General features: G+C 47.2%; 1 protein-coding gene across 1 annotated transcript; it reads right to left on the reverse strand.

The window, feature by feature from the left end:
- Window positions 1–933: 933 nt before the first annotated feature.
- Window positions 934–6,162, reverse strand: ABHD15 (abhydrolase domain containing 15). The gene is made up of 2 exons (XM_029611191.1): window positions 4,501–6,162; window positions 934–2,720 (listed from the first exon to the last, which is right to left on the reverse strand). Exons 1-2 carry the CDS (start codon window positions 5,427–5,429, stop codon window positions 2,198–2,200), a joined length of 1,452 nt encoding a protein of 483 aa, XP_029467051.1. The 5' UTR covers window positions 5,430–6,162; the 3' UTR covers window positions 934–2,197.
- Between the last annotated feature and the right edge of the window lie 17,998 nt (window positions 6,163–24,160).

Genomic DNA, 24,160 nt, shown 5'->3' on the forward strand with positions numbered 1-24,160 from the left:
TATTCACAACTTGACGTATCAACACCCTTCCGCCTGCCCGTTAGGGTTCAGGGCCCTTGGCCAAATTCCACCCCAGTTGTTGTGCCTGTTGCACGTCTTGGGTACATTTGGTGCATACTCTGACATCCTCAGCTCGGTACTCACCCATATGTGAGGATTACCATCCTGCTTGACCTGTGAGAAAGCAAATGTTGCTTACCTGTAACAGGTGTTCTCACAGGACAACAGGATATTAGTCCTCATGAAACCCACCCGCCGCCCCGTGGTGTTGGGTTCGTAACATTTTCTTATTTTATTTTCGGCACTACCTGTAGCTTTTTAACAAGACTGAAAGGAGACCCCTGCTGGCTGCACGGTTAGTGTCATGCTGGGCATGCCCAGTAGGGGCCAGTCAAAGTTCTGGAAACTTTGACAGAAGTGTTCCGTGATTGAGCTCCATCCTGTGATGTCACCCATATGTGAGGACTACCATCCTGCTGTCCTGTGAGAACACCTGTTACAGGTAAGCAATATTTGCTATTTGTGGAGTGGCAATAACTACAGAGACCTGAAATAAAATCAGTAAGGGGCCTGTAAGCCGGCCCTGACAAGCTTCTAAAGTGCAGATATCCTGACTACTGGGGTGTCCCTCAGGACACGTTTGGAAACTCCTAGGTGAACCTTCATCCTTGCTCCCCCCCCCCCCCCCCTCCCATGAACTTTCAGACTCATAAGCCTTACCATGAGATTTTGATAATTAAACTCAACAATTATCATCGTCATCACCGTCCCAGAGCAATCCTGTAAAATCATATAATGAGCCATCATACTTTTAAGTATTAAACTTTGCTTTGATACAATACAAATATGTTTCAGAAATTGTTACACTGTCTGATGAATGTGATTTGTGGGGGATACATTGCAAAAAAAGAAACCCTAAATTTATCAATTAACAAATTCATACTATATTGGTTTATTTATAACATTTATATACTGCATAACCAGTAAAAACTATAGAAAATGATGTACAGTAACACAATCAAAATACACATAAGACAAACACTCTTTGCTACTGCTCCTTTGACCTTAATTCTCCAAAAATACAGCTCCCAGCCCCTAATCATTTTCAAGATCTTATACCAAGGCTGAAGGTAAAAAGTAATCTCTGAAATGGCTGACTAGGCTGAACTGGGATGTTTCCCCCTACTTCTCACTATACAAAGCCATTCAGATGAGGATGTCATTTCAGTAAGTGACACAAGCACCCTCCATTAGCAGGCACTTTGTGAAGTAATAAAACTATTTAAAAAAGTCACAGTCAGCACCTACTGTATATAGCAAACCTGCCATAGCAAAACAGCACTAACTCCCAGCACTCAAATAGCAACAACGTTGTTTGAAAAGGTAACACTGCAACTGTGGCCCTAAAATGCCGGTGCACTTCCTAGTGGGAAAATGGAAACAAACTGGACTGCTACAGAACCGGCTAAATTGACCCTACATGCGAGCAAAATAATTGCCTTGGTCATACACACAGAACACAGACCCTCACCAAATATTTGAATAAAGGTTCACAAATTAGAAATATGCAGATAAAAACGGAACCCTACTACGTTCTGCCATCTACTCCAGCTTCCCCTCCCCGCTGCAGATAGACATGGGGTGGAGGCAGGAGAGGACTGGTCTTGTTTTGCACTGTGCTTGTTTACTTCAGGATCACACCTTATCTGCTCTTGCATACTGCCTGGAAGGGGGAAGCTGGGGCAGGAAGCAGAGAGCTGTTCTCTGTCTTGACCAGTACTGGTCATTAGTGCATAACCCTGTGTGGTCATACAATGAGCCCACTGCTCTGCCCTGCTGATGAAGCCCCCTCAGATTTGATGCCATGATCAGCCACCCCCCCTCCCCCCCCCAGTCCTAGTAATGATTTACAGTAACAATTTCCTGGTAGGTTAGCATTTTAATCCCATTTAAGACTCCCAGTCCATTGGATTGCAATACGATAATTCTCCACACTATCTGGGGTCAGTGACTTAAATTCTTTCCACGGACATACAGTAGGATCTTGCCTGGCAAACCATGAATTTGCCACCTCTCTTTGGTCTGGGTTTGTAGTTTCTAGTGAAGGCAGCTCTGTGCATGCCTTTATGGTCCTGCATAGCATCTCCAAATCACAGCTGGATGCATTCCTCTTGGAAAATGAGCTACCCATAATATATTACCGAGTGTAAGACCTTTTCCAGTTGAACATTTCTTGCATGTCAAAAGATGGGGAGGGTTCATGTTTCTGCAGGGTGCCTCTTCGTCGCCGATGAAGCATGACAGAGCTTCTACGCCGTGGAAACCCTCTTATCCTCTCCTCTATGCGCAAAAACTCAGTCACTGCTTTAAAGTACTCTAGGGTCACCTCGTGGCTCCAGGCAGTGGGGCCTTTGTTCAGGAAGCCACAGTGGCCTCCATGCTGGCTCAGGAGAAGAAAGAAATAGGGGTTGCTTTTAAAAAGTTCTGTGGGAAGGGTGGTCTCAGGGGGTCCCCGAATGGGGTCGTCTGCACTGCAGATACACAGGACAGGGACAGCAACCTCATCCACATCACGGAGTGGGTCGTTCTTCTCCCAGTATGCATCCCAACTGGTGTCATTCTTCCTTGTTGAGCAGAACATTAGCTCCTCAAGTTCTCGAAGAGATCTGCTTCTTAAGATGTTATTCATCTCTACTGCTTCTTCCAGGGCTGTGGTGTACCTGATGGAGATTGGAGACAAGCAAAAGAGAAGGTTGTGTCATCCAATGCACTTGCATTCCTGGGAGAGGGTTTAAAACATAAGAAGTTGCCATACTGGGCCAGATCAAGGGTCCATTAAACCCAGTATCCTGTCTCCAACAGTGGCCAATCCAGGCTACAAGTATCTGGCAAGTACCCAAACATTAAACAAATCTCAAGCTACTATTGCTTATTAATTATTAGCAGTTTATGGATTTTTCCTTTAGGAATTTATCCAAACCTTTTTTTAAACCTAGTCCTTCCATTATCTGAGAAAGTAAATAACTGCTTCACATTAACCTGTTCGAGTCCTTTCATGATTTTGTAGACCTCTATCATACCCCCCTGCCCCCCCCCCCCCTCAGAGTTTGGCCTGCTAACCTGTAATGTTGCAAGTGAAGAGGAAAAGAGACATTTCTTAAGGAGATAAGTGGATTTTATTTAATTTTGTTTTTTTGTGGGCTCTACTAGAGCCAGAGGGAAGAGACGCTGGGTCTTAAGAAGCTCATGTACACCAATTTGTTTGGATAAATCTTATGTTAGTCCAGGACTAATAGGGCTATGGAGAGCCTGCATTCTGTGAGAGTACTGGCCCGTCCCATTCCAAACTTGTCACAGCGGTGCAGGAGAGAGGGTCAGTGATTGTGCAAGGCATCTACTGATTTTCCTTGACACATGGATATGCCTGACAAGACCATTAGATAGTGGCATAAACTGAGAAACGGTTCCATTCAAAAGAAGCAGTGGCACATGTGCTGCCCACCTCATGGTAAATATGTTACAGAAGTAACAAATTCTTTCCAGACATAGATAAACTTCAAATGTGAGTGAATAATAGAACTTGCTAACGAGCAGAAAGGTGTAACTTAATGATAGCCTTAATGGACAATAAACTCACTCTTACCCCCATGACATCTCTGTTATCCTAGTACTGAGACCCTCACACACACAGTTCTGCCCATGCACCTCACTCCTACCCTGCAGTTCCCCCTGCTATTCCAGTACTGAGACCCTCACACACACAGCTCTGCTAATGCATCTCACTCCTGCCCTGCAGCTCCCCCTGAAATTCCAGAACTGAGACCCCCACACAGCTCTGCCAATGCACCTCACTCCTGCCCTGCAGCTCCTCCTGCTATTCCAGTACTGAGACCCCCACACAGCTCTGCCCATGCACCTCACTTCTACCCCGCAGCTCCCCCTGCTATTCCAGTACTGAGACTTCACACACAGTTCTGCTAATGCACTTTGCTCCAGGCCTGCAGAAGCCCTGCTATTCCAGTAGTGAGATCCACACACATAGCTCTGCTAATGCACCTCTCTCCTGCCTTGCAGCAGCTTTTGCTATTTAAGTACTGAGACCCACACACTTAGCTCCATCATTGCACCTCAGTCCTGTCCTATAGTACCCCCTGCTATTCCAGTACTGACATAGACACACACACACACACACAGCTTTGCCAATGCACTTCAGTTCTCCCCTACAGTACCTCCTGCTCTTCCAGTACTGAGATACAGCTCTGCCAGTGCACCTCGCCCTGCTATTCTAATCCTCAGCTTCAAACCACAACTTTAATCAATGCATCTGAGTCTTGTCCTGGGCAAGGTATGCCTGTCATGCTTAGCTGCTGGTGGTGCATGTTTGTACAAGGAAGTAGGCTGAGGGACAGCCAGGCACATTTCACTTGGAATGTAAAAACACCCTTTGCAGTCTGTCTCTATGCCCCTTCCTCCCTGCCGTCTGACAAGTGATGCACATACCTGCTGAGACTCATCTTTTGATACAGCAGCAAACTCCACTCGTACGGCCATGGCAACCCAACCTCAAACCACTCCTGGCACCGAAACACAGGGGAAATGCAGGCGGCAGCAGTCAGGTAGCTGGAGGAGCCACATTCTCCCAGGTAAGACAGCAGTGAGCCTGAGCCCACTCCCTCACTCACAGCAAAAAGCATGGAGGCAGGATGCCGGAACTGAATGTAAGCCACTGCCTCCTTCAGATCTGCTGCATCCCCAAACTGCTGCAACTTCGGGGTGGCGAGCAGGCAGCCATGCTGCCCCCTCCTGTGGAAGATGACAGGAAAAAATCCTTGTTCTAGGGCCCGCAAGCACAAGTCCTGCACATTCCTGGTGAGCCATCCCAGGGGGCTGGGAACAACCAGCAAAACTGGCGCGGAACTGAAAGTATTGGTGCCCCTTCTGCTTTTCACAGCCGTCCAGGGACCAACTACCCAGTCCAAGGCAACAATGCCTCCATCGAGGAGCTGCAGGTAGTCCCGAGCAAATTCCAGCTCCCTGTCAGCAGGGAGCACGTACTGGAGCAGAGTGTGAACGTGGGGCCATCGTCTCCAGAGCCAGCCTCCTCGATCCAGGTCCAAGAACTTCCTGAAAACTCTGAGCAGGCAGTTTGCAAGGGCAGAGGGTTTGCATATCAGCTGGCAGCCACCGGGCAGGTCTCTCCACTCGGAAAGAAACACATCTGTATCATCTGCCTCCTGCTTTCCACTGCCATCCTCCTGGCTCCATCTCTGGGCCAGTAACTTTGCAATGTAACTTTCCTCCCACAGCAACAGCTTTGCCAGCAAACCCAGAAAAGTTAGCCCAAGAAGCCAGAGAGCGAGATCCCAGAAGGGCATTGCAGCTACCTTGTTGGAACAAACCTCAGTCGGCTCCCATCGCATGTTGATCATCAGCACAATCCTTTTCTTGCTCTGTTACTTAGCAAATAATTTATTTGCTTAAAGGCTCAGCTTCTTGATGATTGGCTGTGGGATTTTGAAAGGGCTTTTTAACCCTTTCTGTGACGAAATGGAAGTCCTGTTTGTGCAGTAATAATAAGCAAAGCCCCGAAGGGGAGGGGAGAGGCAGCTTGGGTCAGAGATTCCTGGCACTACCTCTCTCTTCAGTTCATGGACACATTTTGAGTATTTCTTCATATCCAGTTTCCCTTTTCCTTAGATTTACTAGGGCTACTATCAGTAAACAAACAGAGTGAGGGGGTGGGGTGAGCAACTGCCAGACTCACCCCACCTGCACAGCAGGAATATTCTCTCGTGGAGGCAGGGGCGGCTCAAGGCAATCTGCTGCCTGAGGCGAAGGATGAAATGGCGCCCCCCAATGGCCCGGTGCGGGTGAAATCACCAAGGGCCAGGGCAGGGGGAAGGCAATGGAGGGTGAAGTGACTTGCCCAAGGTCACAAGGAATGGCAATAGGATCTGAACTCTGGCTTCCCTTGTTTGTAGCCCACTGCTCTAACCACTCAGTTTTTGGGCCTGTGATTTTTTTTATTTTTTTTTTGTTCTCAGTGTTCGGTGTCCGCATTAAGGGGCGTCTGAGAAATGTTTAATGGGGCAGGGCAGCCAAAGGCCTCCCCACTTCCTGGGTCTAGAAATAGGACTCCTCCATTTGCTATTGCCTGCCTCCCACCCTTCTCCAGCAACTGCCCCCTGGAGGTGTGAGAGGTTACTGAATGGTGGGAGTCTGTGTGTGTGACACACTCTCTCTTAGGGCTGATCAAGGGTATTAGATGCCCTAGAGAAACTTTACAGCCTTTCATTCCTCCTTCCCTTCCCTTCCCTCTCCTCCCCACCCCACAAAATTAAAACTTATGCATTCTTTTCCATTTTAAAATGTAATAACTTTCCCAGCCTAAAAAGGCAGACTGCATATGGAAAATAGACATTCAAAGTACAATCTTCTGATGTAAAAATATCACTTACATGTATATTATATAGGCATACACTGCAAAAAACACACTTTCCTAGTGTGTAGCCAGATGGACTCAGGACCAATGGGTTTAGGCTCCCCTGCCAGCAGGTGGAGCCGGAGTCAGGTTTCAAAACTGACATCACCCTAGATACATCCCTGCAGTGACCTCAGCCCTCCAGTATCTCTCCGTCTCCTAGCAGATGTGGACGTGTTTTCCCTACACCAGCATTGGTGGTATAATGGGATTGCAGTACTCTTTAGAAGAGGAAAATTTACCTTTAAATTGGAGAAAGATTGAGCCCCTCTGTCCTGCGGTGATACCTAAAGGTCCCTTCCCCAGTTGAGAATTCCTGAGGTGATTTCCGAGATCCCTCAGAGGTGTGGACTTTGCTGCTCAAGCAGCTGAAAGGCAGTGGATGCAGGAAGCCTAGTGCGGCAGTGATGGCCTATGCCCTCTCCCCCTGCAGCCGGAAACAGTCTCTGTACTCAGCCGGTAAACGCTGAGCCCAGGTAAGTAAAGAGAGAAAGGAATTCTGTTCGTTTCAGAGAAGTGGAGGGGCTTCGGTAAGCCTTCCTCTGGTATTCTTGCTCGGTGCGCCACACCGACGACATTCCCGATCCCATTGGGGTAAGGGAAGGGGGCTTCCAAGCAGGTTGAGCGACTCTCCCCCCCCCCCCCCCCCAATGGGCTAGGCCCCGCTATAGGCTCGGTGGATACTCCACGTGGCAGGCCACGGTGGCGCCATTTTGCGCACGGTGTTGTGCATCTTCATTGCCCTCCATAGACTGTCGGTACGTGCAGTGCGGTGCTGGCCCTGCGCACATGCTGTGCACCTAACATCATGCATACGCATGCACATAGGTCTGTGCATACATTTGCGCATATATATGCTTCTACTTACTCATGGGACCGGATCTGTGTGCGCTGGATTTCAGGCGCTAGCCGGCTGTACGCACAAGTTACCATTGATTATGGCTCCAGCAGCAGAGAAGCACACGCGACACTCTCTTTGTGCTGCCTGCCATATTAGGGCTACATAGTCTGACCTGGAGTCCTTCCTGTGTCAGCACTGTGAGGAAGCCCAGGGAGGGTTGGACTCCCAGAACCTTTCCAAGCCTGGTTCCTTCCATTCAGAAGATGGTCAACCACGATCTTATCCGGTAGCTCCCCGGATCTGAGTAATCCCGGGGCTGCTGTTGCGACCGTCGCTGCCCAACGTCTCCACTCTGCCCACCTTACCTCTTTGGCGACTCCCTCTTTGGTTGATGGAAGTTTGGCTGCCGCGGCTTCATTTTGCTGACCTCCTCCGGTGTTCCCGGACCGGCTAGACGCTGCCTTCCGCCATGTTCTCCTGAGGCCTAAGGGCGCGCACGTGGTGCGGCCCTGACTCAAGTACCAGCTTAGGGGCGTCCCCCTGAGATGGCATCATTGCCAGATATTTAAGGTCTCTTGTTTTGCTAGCTAATCGAGTTAGCAAAGGGTTTCCTACCTAGCTTCCTCCAGGTATCGCTGCGGATGAGATTCGCTCTCCGCTTACCTTGCTACTCTGCCTCCTCGGACTTTACCAGGGGACCCGCTCCTCGGGGGCCTCGCTCTCTCTCGTGCTTTTCAGGTCGCAGTCTGGAACCGGTATTCGCTCCTCGAGGGCCCACGTTCCCGGACCTGCTACTGAATATAACTTCTGCCAGGAAGTCACCGCTGCCTACAACACCAGTGAGTTACCATCTCTCTCTCAGAGCTTTCCCTGCAACCAGGTACTCGCTCCTCGAGGGCCTACTTTATTCCAGCTCCTGGGCTGTTCCAAGAGATTATTGTGTGAGTGTTGCCATCAAGGTTCTGTTCCTGAACTCTGCATACTCTGCCTACTCACTATCTCAGTTTCTCTACAGCTCAGCCATCCTGGGATCGCTGTTCCAGTGCCTGAGGGACTTCAGCCCAGCCGGGCTCTTCCAGCTCACTACTGCCACCTCTGGTGGTTCTCTAAAACAGTTTAATAAAAGAACTAGTGTGTGTCAGTCTCCCAACTCTGAGCCTGACCGGTGGTCCCTCTAGGGATCTACCCCTGTGGGCATGGTCATCTGCCACCGGCCCAAGGATCCACCCACAATTATCACAAATAATAACAGCTGCGTTCACCTCGGGAGGAATTCAGCTGCACTGACCCCAGTTCCTCCTGGGCTGGGTATGGACTCAGCAGTCTTTCCTTGGGTAGAATTTTTTTCAAGGAATTCAAGCCTTCGTACAGGTGCAGTCTGTCTCTCCTGCCTCTGTCCAGACCAAACTCCAGCCGGGAAAGCCTCGCTCTGCCAGCCCTATCAGCAGGCTCCAGGACATGCCTCGTCTCACCAAGGGATTCTCTGACAGGGCCCCAGACACCACGGACGATGAAGGGGATGCAGATTCATTGGAGGATGGGGAAATCCCTCCAGGCTTGGAGCCATATTGGACCATGTTACGGTTTTTCCATAGAGACGAACTGCCGGCACTGGTTTCCCAGACCCTTAAGACTCTGGCAGTTCCTGGCACGGACTCTTATGACAAAACCAAAGAAGAATCCCATTCTGGTGTCTCTATGGAAAGCCTCTTGCTATTTTACAATGCTGGAAGCCATCCAGGAGTTGATTGACATGTAATGGGATGCCCCGGAAGCCAGTTTTAAAGGAGATCAGGCATTGGAAGCCCTGTACCCAATGGACCCGAAGGCCAGAGAACACCTGCGTTTCCCCAAAGTGAACACCCTGGTCTGCGCCATTTCAAAGCGAACAACTATCCCAGTGGAGAGAGGAGCAGCCTTAAAGGATCACATGATAGGCGGTCGGAGTCCATCCTTAAAAATGCCTTTGACATGACAGCAATGCACTACAGATTGCTTCCTGTTGTGTCCTAGTTACTCATTTGTGCCTCCTTCTCTTGAGAAAGGCAGATAACTCAGGGGTGCATTCCAGAGAGGCTATGGAGCCTGCTGCTGCCTTTTTAGTAGACATGGGCTCTGACCTAATCTGTACCTTGGCCAGAGGAGTGGCCTCAGTGGTGGCGGCCAGAAGACAACTATGGCTGTGAAATTGGTCAGTGGACGCAACGTCTAAGGCAAACCTCACAAAGATGCCCTTTAAGGGATTCCTCCTATTCGGAAGCAAATTGGAAAAGCTGGCCAGTAAGTGGGGTGAATCTCCAGTGCTTTGGCTACCAGAAGATAAGAGAAGGAGGCCACAGCGCCCCTTGCCTATAAGGTGTCAGGCCAGGGGCTCCCAGTGCTTTCAGCCCTATAGGAACTGTCATTTCAGACATCTCAGTCCTCGGGAAGATCTCAGACCTTTCGCAATCGACAACAAAAAAGAGGGGCTGGTTCAGGTTTAGGTTCGGCCTGAACTTCCCAATGAAGTTTTATCGACCCATCCATGGGATGAGGAGATAGGGGATCGACTATCCCTCTTCTACCAGTGATGGGTTGAGATCACATCGGACAAATGGGAACTGGATATCATACAACAAGAATACTCTCTGGAATTTTGCAGCATTTCTCAGGACATATTAATGATGTCTCCTTGCCACTACCAGTACAAGAAGCTGGAAGTGGAATCTACCCTGATAAGGTTTCTCAATTTGAGGGCTATAATTCCAGTACCTATACCCCAGGAAAATACGGGGCGTTATTCCATCTATTTCCTCATACCCAAGGAGGGTTCCTTTTGCCTCAACTGTTATGAGCCAGCTAAGGATGATGAAGGCACACAGCGGAAGTCGTAGCCGGGAGGCGGATCAAGTCAGGAGACCAACCGAATCTTCACCACTGGAAGCCCGAGATCCCCCTGGGAGGAGCCCTTGCAGATCCGAGCCGCTTGGACTTATGTGCGGTCACCTGAAGACGAGAATCCAAAGAGTTGTCCAGAAGTCGTGAAGCGATGGGTCACCAGTGGAAGCCCAAGGTCCCCCCCAGGAGGAGCCCTTGAGGACCCGAGCCCCTTGGACTTAGGCGAGGTCTCCCGGAAGGAGTATATAAGGAGAAGTCTGGATCGAGGCAGGCAGCAGTCAGGCAGGACGTGGAACAGACCAGGAGTCAGGGCAGGCGGCAGACAGCAGAGACCAGAGACAAGCCAGGAATCAAGACAGACAGCGAAGTAGGATACCAGAGGATGAGCCAAAGTCAGGAGCCAGGAAGACGAGCAAGCTGGAACAGGGCAAGCAGGAACAAGCTGGAACAGGACAACAGGGACAGCAACTAGGTACTCCAGGGAGCGAACCTCGTTGCAAGGCAAAGCAGAGGTGAGCTGGGACTTCCTTAAATAGTCCCCAGCTGATGATGAGTCTCTGGGGGCCGGACCAAGGTTTCCCGCCTCGGCCCCTTTAAATCAGACAGAGAGACACGCACGTGCACTTCTAAGGGGTGGAGCCAGGCAAGACGAGCAGCCAGCGTCCTCCTCGTGGACGCTGGCTGCTCGGCTTTCTCATAGTAATCAAGGCGGTTTACTGGATCCCATATGGTATTAGGAATATGGTAAAGTGCACTGGGTGTGTATTTGGCCCACAGAAAGCCAGGAATAAACTGAAGTACAATTCCAGTATAGTAAGCCTTTCATATCTTAATTGCCAGCACCCAACCTATGAAAAAGCCATACTGCAAATATTATTTCAGGCCCTAAACACCAATACTCCTCCTATTAAGAAAATAGATTAAAGCTAGGTTGTTGTAAATCCCTCACCGAAACTATATGCTAGCAGAATACCTAAAGCTTCAGTCATACAAGGAGAACACAGATAGACTCTCACCAAATACAGAATAAAGAGATCATGAAATATAAATTGAAATGTGCAGACAAAAACTGAACTGGAAATCACAAGAAGCCAAACTCTATAAGCAATACAAACACAATCAAGAAATATAAAACATTAAACATGCCAATAAAAAAAAATGCCACATCTGCTGATAAATTCAGCCAATTAAAAACACATATAAAAATGTTTAAAATATTACCAAACACTAGTAAAATATTTCAAAACAGCAGATACTTCACATCCAATAATTAAAGCTAACAAGGATAAAAAAAACCTCCCACTCTCCATACCTGGGAACTTTAGATTTCCAGTCCTCCTGAGATTGTCATAGATTGGAGAAAGGTGCACAGACTTTAACCTTTCTCACATACATATATACAGGTACTCTCACACACGCACATACATGTGCGAGGGCACTCTCCCTCAAAGATGCATACATTCACACACACACACACACATACAAACATGCACACACATATCCTCTCATATATACACACACATACATCCCCACCAACCTCTCAAATATATATATATATATACATATACATACACATCCCCCACCACCCTCTCATACACAGACACACACCCACCACCCTCTCATATACACACACACACACACACCATCACCCTCTCATATATACACATACATACACACCCCCAGCACTACCTTCATATATACACATACATACATATGCACACCCCACCACCCTCATACACACATATATATGCACACACCACCCCCAATACCCTCTCATACACACATGCACGCCACCCTCTTATATATATATACACACACACACACCCCACCACCCTCTCATATATATATATATACATACACACATACACCATCACCCTCTCATATACACACACACACCATTACCGTCTCATATATACATATACACACCCCCAGCACTACCCTCTCATATACACATACATACATACGCACACCTCACCACCCTCTCATACACACACATATACGCACACACCACCCTCTCATACACACATGCACGCACACACTCACCCCCATACACATACCCTCTCATAAAGCCATACACACACACCTGCCCTTTCATATACACACACATACACACCCTCTCATACACATTCACAAAGTCTCTCTCACACACAGGCACTCACTCTCACAGGGCAAGTTTCTTTCACAGACACATTTCAGATCATTTCTCTGGCTGCAGGGAAAACACTGGCGGCACCTCAGACCCTTTCCTGCCACCGGCTGCAAGGAAAATGCTGGTGGCACCGCAGTGACTCTTCTTTGGCCACTGGACAGTAGTGTACCTAAAGTATTTGGCACCCGGGATGGATACGTTCTTTGGCATACCCTCCTCCTCAGATTCACTTCTCCATCCCCTCCCCCCCCCCCCCCCCGGGGCATTTCTCCACCCCTCCTACTCCCCAGTGATCTCCAGTTCCCCTCTCCTTCACACAGGCTCCCTCTCTCACACACAAGCATGCACCCTCCCTCGCTCCCAGACAGACATACACACACACACACATAGTCATAAACATACTCTCTCACTTCCAGCCCCGCTCCCCATCAGAAGTGCAGCAGCAGCTTCCTCCTTCAGCCCCCGTGACAGATGGGGGTCTCTTCGTTTTTCCTGAGGCTGCACAGGAGCTGGTGCAGCTCTGCTTCCTGCACTTGCTGTGGGGATGGGAGGGCAGCGCTGTTGCTGCTCCATGTGCAGATGCTGATGCTGCCTCTTTGTGCGACCAGGAACAGGCACTGATCTCACTTCTGCTTCGGGACGCGACTGCATGACCTTTCCTTTTTCCTGCCCGCGCTGACCCACCACTTCCTTACTTCACGCATATCCAGCATAGCTCTCTGCTTCAACGGCAGGGGGAATGATGAAAAGTGGATCTTTATACAGACAACAACCAACAAGGACTGAATTACATAGTCTGGATAAACAAGCATGGGTGTAGCTTGCTTATTGCGGCAGTTACTACCCTTAACTAATTAAGCTAGATATTTCACTTAGATGCAGTTCCAACACTGCTCTCTACATTAATGGTGGGGGTGGAAGGGAAATAGAACTAAAAGGTTACTAAGAGCCAAGAGAAACAGATAAGAATGTGAAGAAAAAAAGTGCGAAGCTTGCTGGGCAGACTGGATGGGCCGTTTGGTCTTCTTTTGCTGTCATTTCTATGTTTTCCTCTCCCGAGCCACGCAGGCAGGAAGAAAAAAAGGCTTTGCATTTGCTGGCTCCAGACCCATAGCTTCCACTGGCCCTGCTTCCACCACTCACAACCTGGAGGCCTCCCAATTCTTCTGCCACGAGTAGGATGGGCTCTGCTCGTAGCCGCCGACTTCCTGGCTGGCACCTGGGATGGACCACATCCCCTCCTTAGTACACCACTGCCACTGGACCATCCTTTTGCTGGCAGGGAGTGGGAACCCTGCCAGCATGTCACAACTCCGTGCCGCCGCAGGACCTTTCTTTTGCTGGAAGGGAGTGGGAACCCCGCCAGCATGTCGCTGCTCCATGCTGCCTGCACTGCAGGCTTTCCTGCCGCCAGAGTTGCCTGAATGAAGGGTGAGGCGGCTGGGGCAGGAAGGTTTCCGGGCAATTTTGCCGCCTCCAAATCTTGCCGGCTGAAGCGGCCGCCTCACCCTGCCTCATTATAGAACCTCCCCTGCATGGAGGGGACCAGTGTAAAAAATATAATGTCCTATGAAACAGCGATCCCCAGGAGCCTTGGCCAGAGGCTCCACATTGAAAATGTTCACAGAGGAAGGGGTAGAAGGTGATGCTACCCTGCACTCAAGTCTTTCCTCCTCACAATCCCATCCAAAAGGACTGGATGGTCGTCAACTTTCCAGTCTTCTTCCTGCCTGATCAATTTTCTCAAAAGTAGCTGGAATCATAAATATCAACTTACCCTTTTTTTGACTCTGCTGTTTCTTTTTGCTCTACTTTTCTTTATGTCAGATATTTTATTTCTTAACTTTTCAAACTTATTGCAATAAGATGTTTACATCTTCAGCTTTGATAATTGGCACCACTGCTCACAAGTTTCAAACTTGTACTAATTCAACAATCTTTCTGTAGGTATTCTCATAAATCCGATTGACATATGTGGACCTTTGTGTAATTTTTTCCAGAATTTATCCCAGTTTTGATGGTCTGTTTTGATCTGTTTCAGTATCTTAAATCAGGAGCATACAACAGTCCTGAGAAGTCCCCCTGTGATTACAATGATGACAACTTCATAGGAAGGCAGCCATCCTCGAAAACAGAGCTTTCCCCTCCAGAGATTTTAACTGCATAAGCCTTCCAACCACATCATCCCTCTCCCAACTATGTTATTCATCATCAAAATCTTGAAACATATCTATTTCTCAACCATATGATCCTTCTCCGACGCACATCATTCACCCCTAAAGACTTCAGTGGTATTCCTTTCCCAATCACATCATTCACCTCTACAGACTTCAGTGGTATCCCTCTCCCAATCACGTCATTCACCCCTAGAGACTTCAGTGGTATCACTCTCCCAATCACATCATTCACCCCTAGAGACTTCAATGGTATCCCTATCCAATCATGTAATTCACCACTAGAGACTTCAATGGTATCCCTCTCCCAATCACGTCATTCACCCCTAGATACTTCAGTGGTATCCCTCTCCAATTTATTTATTTATTTATTTTAAAACTTTTCTATACCGTCATTAAGTTAGGTACCATCATAACGGTTTACAGGAAGGCACCAATATTAATATTGGAAAACAGATAAAATCTATCACTAAACAAGTGCCAAGACTTTACGGTAACATAGCTCGTTTATAATTACTCATAATTGTAAGTGTTTTCATATTCTATCATGTCCATTCTTTATTGTATCATATTTTTAAAATTGAGAGCAAACATATTTAAAAAATAAAAGTAGAATATATACGCGTGTAGTTTGGGGTAGTGTGCATGATCTGCAGATCGTTTTTTGGTTTTTTTTCCCTTTATCCCTGTATACTACTCTCCTTTCTCATTGTTGTAAGCTTGTTTAAATAACCATGTTTTCAAGTGTTTTCTGAAGGTTTTGATGTCTGTTTGTAAGCGGATCTCGACAGGCATGGCATTCCATAGCATAGGACCTGCTAAGGAAAGCGCTCTTTCCCTTACTTGGGTTAGTTTAGCTGTTTTAATTGAGGGGATGGTCAGTAAGGCTTTATTTGCTGATCTTAGGTTTCTGTTAGGGAAGTGTAGGCGAAGGGCTGAATTCAGCCATTCGGCTTTTTCGTTATGTATTAATTTATGTATGGTACATAGGGTTTTGTAATGTATTCTTTGCTCGATGGGTAACCAGTGTAATTCTATTAGGGTTTCAGTGATGTGGTCTCTTTTATTTTTACCAGTCAGAATTCTGGCAGCCGTATTCTGCATTATTTGGAGTGGTCTGATTGTTGTGTGTGGTAATACAAGTAGGAGGGAATTACAGTAGGCATTGCTAGCGAAAATTAGAGCTTGTAGCACTGATCGGAAGTTATTTGTTGTAAGTAGGGGTTTTAGTCTTCTAAGGGTCATGAGTTTGGCATATTCTTCCCTTACTTTTAGCGATATGTGTTGTTTTAGGTTAAGTTCAGTGTCAATTATTACTCCGAGGTTTCTCACTTTTTCTGAGAGTTTAATTGGTTGTTTTTGAGTGTGATACGGTTTTGGGTGAATTCAATGTTTTTGCGTTCCAGTAATAGGAATTCTGTTTTCTCTATGTTAATCACTAATTTCATCTGGTTCAGTAATTGTTTGATGATATCCAGATACATGTTTGCTGTGTTCAGTGTCTTTTCAATTGTGTCATCAATGGGTAAGATTAACTGAATATCATCAGCATAAATGTAATGTGTGATGCTTAGACCCGCCAGTAGGTGACATAATGGTAGTAAGTATATGTTGAATAGGGTGGCTGAAGGTTTATTTTATTTGACCTTACGTCCTTTATCTGTACTTGGTAGTATCTGTTATCTAAGTATGATTGGAACCATTTGATTGTTTTGTTACTTAATCCTATTTCTTCTAATCTATTTATTTATTTATTTATTTATTTATTTTTGGTTTTTATATACCGGAAGTTCCTGTATAAAATACATATCACTCCGGTTCACAGGTAACTGAAATAACTACCGCCGTGTGGCGGTTTACATGGAACATATCAAACGATTTACATAGAACATTTCAAACGATTGCTATATAATAAGTCGAAAAAACAAACTAAGTTCACCTATGAAACATATAAATAAGGCCAATAATAAATAGTGTAAACTAAACATTGCATTAATGCTATAGGACAGTAGGTTGATTATATCTTGTTCTTAGCTCTCTGGGAATGCTTGAAGGAAGAGCCAAGTCTTGAGTTTCACCTTAAAAGTGTTATGGCATGGCTCGAGGCGGAGGTCTGGAGGTAGTGAGTTCCAGAGTGACGGGCCCGCTGTGGATAAAGCGCGTTTTCTCAGGGAGGATTTTGCGGGTTGGGTGATCAATCTGTTTTGATATGCCCTTCTCGTCGGCTTTTTAGAAGTGTGTAGTTGGAGCTGGAATGTTAGGTTGAGTGGGGAGATGTTATGTAGGGCCTTATGAATCATCATGCTGGTTTTAAACTGTATCCTGTATTTGATGGGAAGCCAATGGAGGTGTTGGAGGATCGGGGTGATGTGGTCTTTTTTTTTTGGCATTGGTGAGAATTCTTGCTGTGGCATTTAAGACCATCTGTAGGGGTTTTGTGGAGCAGGCGGGAAGTCCCAGCAGGAGTGAATTGCAGTAGTCCAACTTCGGGAGAATGATGGCTTGGAGTACTGTGCGGAAATCTCTGTAGCGTAGAAGTGGCTTTAGTTTCTTTAAAACTTGTAATTTAAAGAAGCATTCTTTTGTGGTGTTGTTTACGAATTTACTGAGGCTGAGTCTGTTGTCTAGGAGTACACCCAGATCTCTGACTTGAGGTGAGGTGGTGTATCCTGATGTGTCTGGAGAGTTGCTGGAGCTAGGTGTAAATAGTTCCGGTGCTATTATTAGGATTTCCGTTTTGTTAGTATTTAGGACCAGGTTGAGGCTGGTTAGAAGCTCGTTGATGGTTGAGAGGCATTTATTCCAGTAGTTCATGGTCTTGTGTAGGGTGTCTGTTATGGGGATGAGAATTTGTATATCATCCGCGTATAGGAAGTGGGTAAGCTTGAGGTTGGTAAGAAGTTGACAGAGTGGGAGAAGATAAATGTTGAAGAGGGTGGGGGAGAGTGAGGAGCCCTGTGGTACCCCCATTTTGGCTTGAATGGGATGAGACTCTTCGTTGTTTATCTTGACTTTAAATGTTCTGTTCTCCAGGAAGGATTTAAACCAGTTGAAGGCTGCTCCTGTGATGCCGATGTCTGTTAGACGTTGTAGTAGGCTAGAGTGATTCACGGTGTCGAACGCTGCGGAAAGATCCAGAAGTGCGAGGAGGCAAGGTTGGCCTTTTTCAAGATTGAAGATAATGGTGTCCGCTAGTGTGGCTAATAGCGATTCGGTGTTCTTTTTCTTCCGGAATCCAAATTGGTTATTGGAGATGATATTGTTGTCTTCTAGGAATTCAGATAGTTGTCGGTTGACGACTTTCTCCATAATTTTAGCTAACATTGGAAGGTTTGCTATAGGTCTGTAGTTAGCGGGATCTGTGGTGGGAAGGTTGGGTTTTTTGAGGAGCGGTTTGAGTATTGCCAACTTGAGTTGGTTGGGAACTTGGCCTTGGGCGAGTGAACGGTTAATGATATCTGCCATTGGCTTGGCTATGGTGTCAGGGATGGAACTCAGCAGGTTTGATGGGATATGATCTAGAGGGTGAGAAGATGGTTTTAGCTTCTTAAGGATGTTTGCTATTTCTAAGGTGGATGTGGGTTCCAGAGATTCGAGTTCTGCTGTATGTGTGTTGGGTTGAAGAACGGGTGCTATATATGTTTGCGAATTGTGGTTGCTTGTGAGGCTTGTGTGTGGAGATGTCCCTTTGAGAGGGGCTACGAGTGTGGTGATTTTGTTGTCAAAGAAGTTGGCTAGTTCATTGGCTTTTTTGAGAGCTTGGTCATCAGGGATGCTCTGTCCAGGAGGTTTAGTAAGGGCTGAGACATAGGCGAAGAGGGCTCTTGAGTCGAATGAGAAGTGGTGAATTTTTTTGGAGAAGAATTCTTTCTTGGTTTTGTTGATTTCGTTTCTGTATGTGTTAAGGCATGATTTGTAGTTGAGGAGTGTTGTAGTAGTTGGGTTTTTTCGCCATTGGTTTTCCTTGCATCTAAGCTCCTGTTTGCGAGACTTCAGCTCTGTGGTGAACCAGGGTTTTCTGTTGTCTTTGTCCGGGTTGATGGATTTTGTTTTTTTTGGACACACTTGATCGGCGACCTTGTTAGAGATATTGATCCATGAGGATGTTGCTGAGTTGGTGTCCGTAAGGTCCAGGTTCCTTAGTTCCTTAGTCAGGTGTTTGCTGAGAAGATCTCCTGAGCATTGTTTTCTAATCGAAATGGTGATAGATTGATTTGTTTGGTGAGGCGGCTCATAGATCTCTATCATAGAAGAGATGATTCTGTGGTCGGACCAAGGTACCGCAGTGCAGGTAGGGGTGGAGTGAGATGACAAACCTTCGTTTATAAAGATAAGGTCTAAAGTATGACCCGCTTTGTGGGTGGGTTCTTTTACAATTTGTCTGAAGCCCATATGGTTGAGGGAGGAGAGAAGAGTATTGCAGTTGGGGGAAAGAGGTTGGACATCTACATGGAGGTTGAAGTCTCCCATCAGGATGGCTGGTTTTCCAGAGTTTAGGTGTTTTGCTGTTAGTTCTATGATAGGGGAGGGGTCTGATTCAAGAAGTCCGGGGGGGAGCGTAGATTAGTGCAATGATCAAATGTTTAGAGTTGAAAAGTGCAAATTCAATATTTGCTATGGAGTTGGATGTCTGCAGTGTCAGACCTAGCAATTTCTTGGCTGCTAGAAGAAGGCCTCCTCCTCGTTTTTTATGTCTGGGTATGGACAGTATGTCGTAAGTCTGGATAGGCAGCTGGTTAATTAGGGCTATGTCGGTGGGTTTTAACCATGTTTCTGTGATGGCACAGATATCAGGTTTTGAGTCAGATAGGAAGTCATTGAGTAAGGTAGTTTTCTTAGATATGGATTGAGCGTTGAACAGTGTGATTGAGAAAAGTGCCAGGCCTAGACATTGGGTTATGGGTGTCAGCATGATGGGCCTGATTCTCTGTTGTCGGTTATGGTGGGGTGTGGGGAGCTTAGGTGCTCTCCACCTTTGGTTGTGAATGATGGGGATATTAAGTGGGAGCATTGTGGTGGAAGGATAAGCGGGCGTGTAGTCAGTGGACAGGGGGCCCTCAAGGCTAGAAGTATCAGGATAAGGGTGGAAGTATCAGCGAGGATCTGTGGCAGCTCACGTCAGGCAGCAAGAGGGATGAATCCGTTGATAGGGCGAGGTCTTCTCAGACTGAGGAGGCTGTGTTGGTCTTACCTTGTGGGCAGGCTGGGAAAGGGACCTGGCTTCTGGGCTGCTCTACTGGGCTGCCCGAAGGGGCGCACAAAGGGGCTAGCCCCTTTGTCGTGCTCCTTCGGCGTGCGACGCTCGGCGTGCGACGCCTAGATGCTGCGGTGTATTTAAAGGGCTCCTGGCCCTGCTGTTATTGGCGGGTGGTTTCTCTCTTTTTATTGGCTGCTTCCAGCCCGGAGGAGGGCTGAGGGCGGCGCCTTGGGTCACGGCTAGGTGCCTCGTGGTCGGCGCGGAGGGCTGCCGGGGGGAAGGGTGCGATCAAGGCCTTACCCCGGTGGGTCTCGGCGCCGGCTGCGCAGGCCTCGCACGGTCGGTCCCTCTGGAGCAGTTCGGTCCCGCAGGAGCAGGTAAGCAGAAGGGACTGTTTTTTCGTCGCCGCGGTGGATTTAAAGGGCTCCTGGCCCTGCTGTTATTGGCGGGTGGTTTCTCTCTTTTTATTGGCTGCTTCCAGCCCGGAGGAGGGCTGAGGGCGGCGCCTTGGGTCACGGCTAGGTGCCTCGTGGTCGGCGCGGAGGGCTGCCGGGGGGAAGGGTGCGATTTAGTAGTATGTTATGATTTACGGTATCAAATGCTGCTGATAGGTTGAGCATCATCAGTATGTACCGCTTACCGCTGTGAAAGCCTCTCATGATGTTATCAGTAAGGGCAAGTAGTAGGGTTTCTGTGCTGTAGTTTTTGCGAAAACCAAGCTGTGATGGATATAGGATATTGTTATTCTCTAAGTGCTCAGCAAGTTGTTTTTGTATGGCTTTTTCTATTAGTTTTGCAATTAGTGGTAAGTTTGATACTGGCCTATAATTGTTCAGAATGTTTGGATCACTGTTTTTTTTCTTTAAAATCGGTTTTACAATTGCCCCTTTTAGTGAGTCTGGCAAGGTACCTTCTGTTAATGATAGATTGATAATCTTTGTTAGTATTGGGGATACTGTGTTGGCTACTTTCTTTATGTCCATGGTTGGTATAGTGTCTACTGCATGTGGGGCGGGGTTTATTCTTTTTAGCATGGTTTTGACTTCTAGTTCTGTGATTTCAACAAATTCTGTCCATTGATTAACATCCCTTTTTTGCATTATAATGTTTTGTTTGGTTGTGTTAGGAATCTTGTTTTTTAGGTTCATAATTTTTTCATTAAAGAAAGTAGCTATTTCATCACATCTATTTTCTGGTAAGTTTTTGGGGGTATCAGTTTTATCATTGGTGAGATTTTTTACAATGCTGAATAGTGTTCTTGGGTTATTAGCAAATTTTTCTATTTTAGTACTGTAGTATTGTTTCTTTGCATCGAGGATTATTTGTTTATAGTAGGCCAGGTGTTTTCTGTATCTAGTTAGGTTTTCATGTGTTTTGGTTTTCCTCCATTCTTTTTCTTTTTTTCTCAGGGTTCTTTTGGTTTCCTTTATCTTTTCATTATGCCATTGTTTTGTTTCTCTGGTTTCTTTTATTTTGATGTTTTTTATTGGGTTTATCTCATCAGCTACTTTTTTAGTGGTTTGCATCCATGATGTAATTGTGGAGTGGCAGTTGGTGTAATCCATATTTGTTAGTTTTACTTCTAATTTGTCTTTTAGGGTTTCTATGTTAAAAGGTGGGCGATATTTGAATTCATAGGGTTCACTTTTTATTGTTGCCTGTTGTTCTGTGACTTTGACAGTGGATTGTATGAGGAAGTGATCCGACCATGGGATCTGTGTGTAGTCTGTATTAATGTGTTCTAAGTATTTTTGGTTGATAAAAGAAAGGTCAAGTGAGTGTCCAGCTTTATGGGTTGGCTCATTAGTAGTTAGTGTGAAACCTAGTGCTGTCATAATGTCTAATAGTGTTTGGCAGTTATTTGATAATGGTTTGAGTCCATATGTAGGTTGAAATCGCCTAGAGCGATGGTGGGTTTTGAAATTTTTAGGTGCGTTGTTAGGAATTTGATTAGTGGGGAGATGTTTAGTTCTAGAAGGCTAGGGGGGGCAGTATAATAAGCAGATTTATTTATTTATTTATTTATTAACTTTTATTTACCGACATTCGTGAAACACATCATGCCGGTTTACATAGAACTCAGATTTGTAGGTTATTGTTACGCTCGTGGACCCTTGGGCCGGTTGGGACAGAGGATGGAGTGCTGTGAGGGCCCACAGCAAGCGTCCCAACCAGGAGGCGGTTCGGAGACCCGGAGCAGGCGGAGATACTGGACTATGGTGGAGTCCTATGCGACCAAGGACTCGATACCCACTGGGAGGATGGCTGACGTCGGACCCTGGTGAAAGAAGAATCTTCGCCCTGGAGACCGGCACTCCCCCGGGAGGAGCCCTTAGGAGTCCGGCCGCTGGGACTTTTGGAGATTCACCCTGGAAGCCGAAGTCCCCCCAGGAGGAGCCCGTAGGGACACGGCCGCTGGGACTTAGGCGACTCCCTGAAGGTGGAAGATGGTCTGGATGCAGGCGCCTCCTGCAGGTCGTGGGTTCCGGACGGCTGGCGCCTCCAGCAGGTCATAGGTAATCCAAGGTCGGTTCAGGAGTCTAAGTCCAAAGGGCGGTTCACAGCCCGGCCAGGGGTCGGTGTCCAGAGAGCGATCCACAGCCAGTCCAGGGGTCAAAGTCCAGAGAGCGGTCCAAAGCCAGTTCAAGGGTCGAAGTCCGAAGAGCGTTCCAAAGCCAGTCCAAGGGTCGGAGTCCAGAAGAGTCAATCCAGCGAGGAGGGCAGAGCAGAAGCGGGACGAAGAACAAACCAGGAACACAGCAATAGCAGGCCGAAGACCAGGAACCTTGTTGCAAGGCACTGGAGTGATCTAGCTGCAGGGTACTTATCCCCTGAAGGCGTCTGACGTCATCCAGGGCCAGAGTGAGATTTTCCCGAGCTGGCCCCTTTAAATGGGGCTCATCCCCGCGCGTGCGCACCAGGGGGCAGGGCCAGCCGCGCCGAGCGTCGGCATCTCTCCCGAGGAGGGAGAGACGCGCTGGACAGCCTGCAGGCCCGAAGAAGACTGGGAACAGCCCGGGGAAGGGTGGAAATGGCCCGGGCCGCCCCTGAGGTAGGTGAAGGGACCGGGGCACGGCCCGGGACCACAACAGTTATTGGTTTCAAATATTGGTTTCATTCACCCCCTAGAGACTTCAGTGGTATCCCTCTCCCAATCACGTCATTCATCTCTAGAAACTTCGGTGGTATTCCTCTCCCAATCACATCATTCACCCCTAGAAACTTCGGTGGTATCCCTCTCCCAATCACATCATTCACCCCTAGAGACTTCAATGGTATCCCTATCCCAATCATATAATTCATCACTAGAGACTTCAATCGTATCCCTCTCCCAATCACATCATTCACCCCTAGAGACTTTGGTGGTATCCCTCTCCCAATCATGTCATTCACCTTTAGAAACTTCGGTGGTATCCCTCTCCCAATCACATCATTCACCCCTAGAAACTTCGGTGGTATCCCTCTCCCAATCACATCATTCACCCCTAGAGACTTCAATGGTATCCCTCTCCCAATCACATCATTCATCACTAGCGACTTTGGTGGTATCCCTCTCCCAATCACGTCATTCACCTTTAGAAACTTCGGTGGTATCCCTCTCTCAATCACGTCATTCACCCCTAGAGACTTCAATGGTATCCCTCTCTCAACCATGCCATTCATCCCTAGAGACTTCAGTGGTATCCCTCTCCCAACCATGTCATTCACCCTTAGAGACTTCAGTGGTATCCCTCTCCAAACCACATCATTCACCCCTAGAAACTTAAATGGTATCCCTCTCCCAATCATGTCATTGCCCTCTAAAGATTTCAATGGCATCTCTCTCCCGAGCACATCATTCACCTTCAAAATCTTGAAAGGTATCAACCTTCCAACCATGTAATTTACATCAAGAGACTTTAATGATATCCCCCTCCTAACTATATCATTCACTTCCAGAGACTTCAATGGAATCTCGCGATAACCAGGTTATTCACCTCCTGTGGCTCCCATGAGATCACCCTATTAATAATCAGAATAACCTTATTATATATTTATTAGCTAAAAATACCCAGCATTGCTCGGGTAGTCTGGTCTAGAACAGTCTATGTGTGTGTCTGTGGGTATGGTGGTTTGCACTTGTGGGTAGTGTGGATGCCTCTGCCTGTATATGTGTGTGTTTGGGGAGCCTGTGTGTGTGTCTCTCTTCCTGCATGTGTCTGCCTGTGTGTATTGTCTGTCTGCGCCTGCCTGTATTAGCTTGTGTGATCTTATGTACACTTATGTATATATTGCCTATGCCTGCCTGCCCCTGTGTGTGGAAGCGTTGGAGACAGGGTTTCACAGAGAGAACATATTAGAAAACAATACCCAACATTGCTTGAGTTATCTGATCAATAGCAACCTGTGTAGGTGACTCTGCCTCTGTGTGCATGTGCCTGTGTGAGTGTGTGCCTGCCTT

Source organism: Rhinatrema bivittatum, chromosome 8 (assembly GCF_901001135.1).
Source record: "Rhinatrema bivittatum chromosome 8, aRhiBiv1.1, whole genome shotgun sequence".
Classification (NCBI taxonomy): Eukaryota; Metazoa; Chordata; class Amphibia; order Gymnophiona; family Rhinatrematidae; genus Rhinatrema; species Rhinatrema bivittatum.

Bases quoted from the DNA above. Each gene is read 5' to 3' on its own strand.
- ABHD15 (XM_029611191.1), bottom strand. From the start codon at position 5,429: ATGATCAACATGCGATGGGAGCCGACTGAGGTTTGTTCCAACAAGGTA. The intron at 2,721-4,500 runs GTATGTGCATCA...AATCTCCATCAG, and splicing joins CAAAAGATGAGTCTCAGCAG to GTACACCACAGCCCTGGAAG.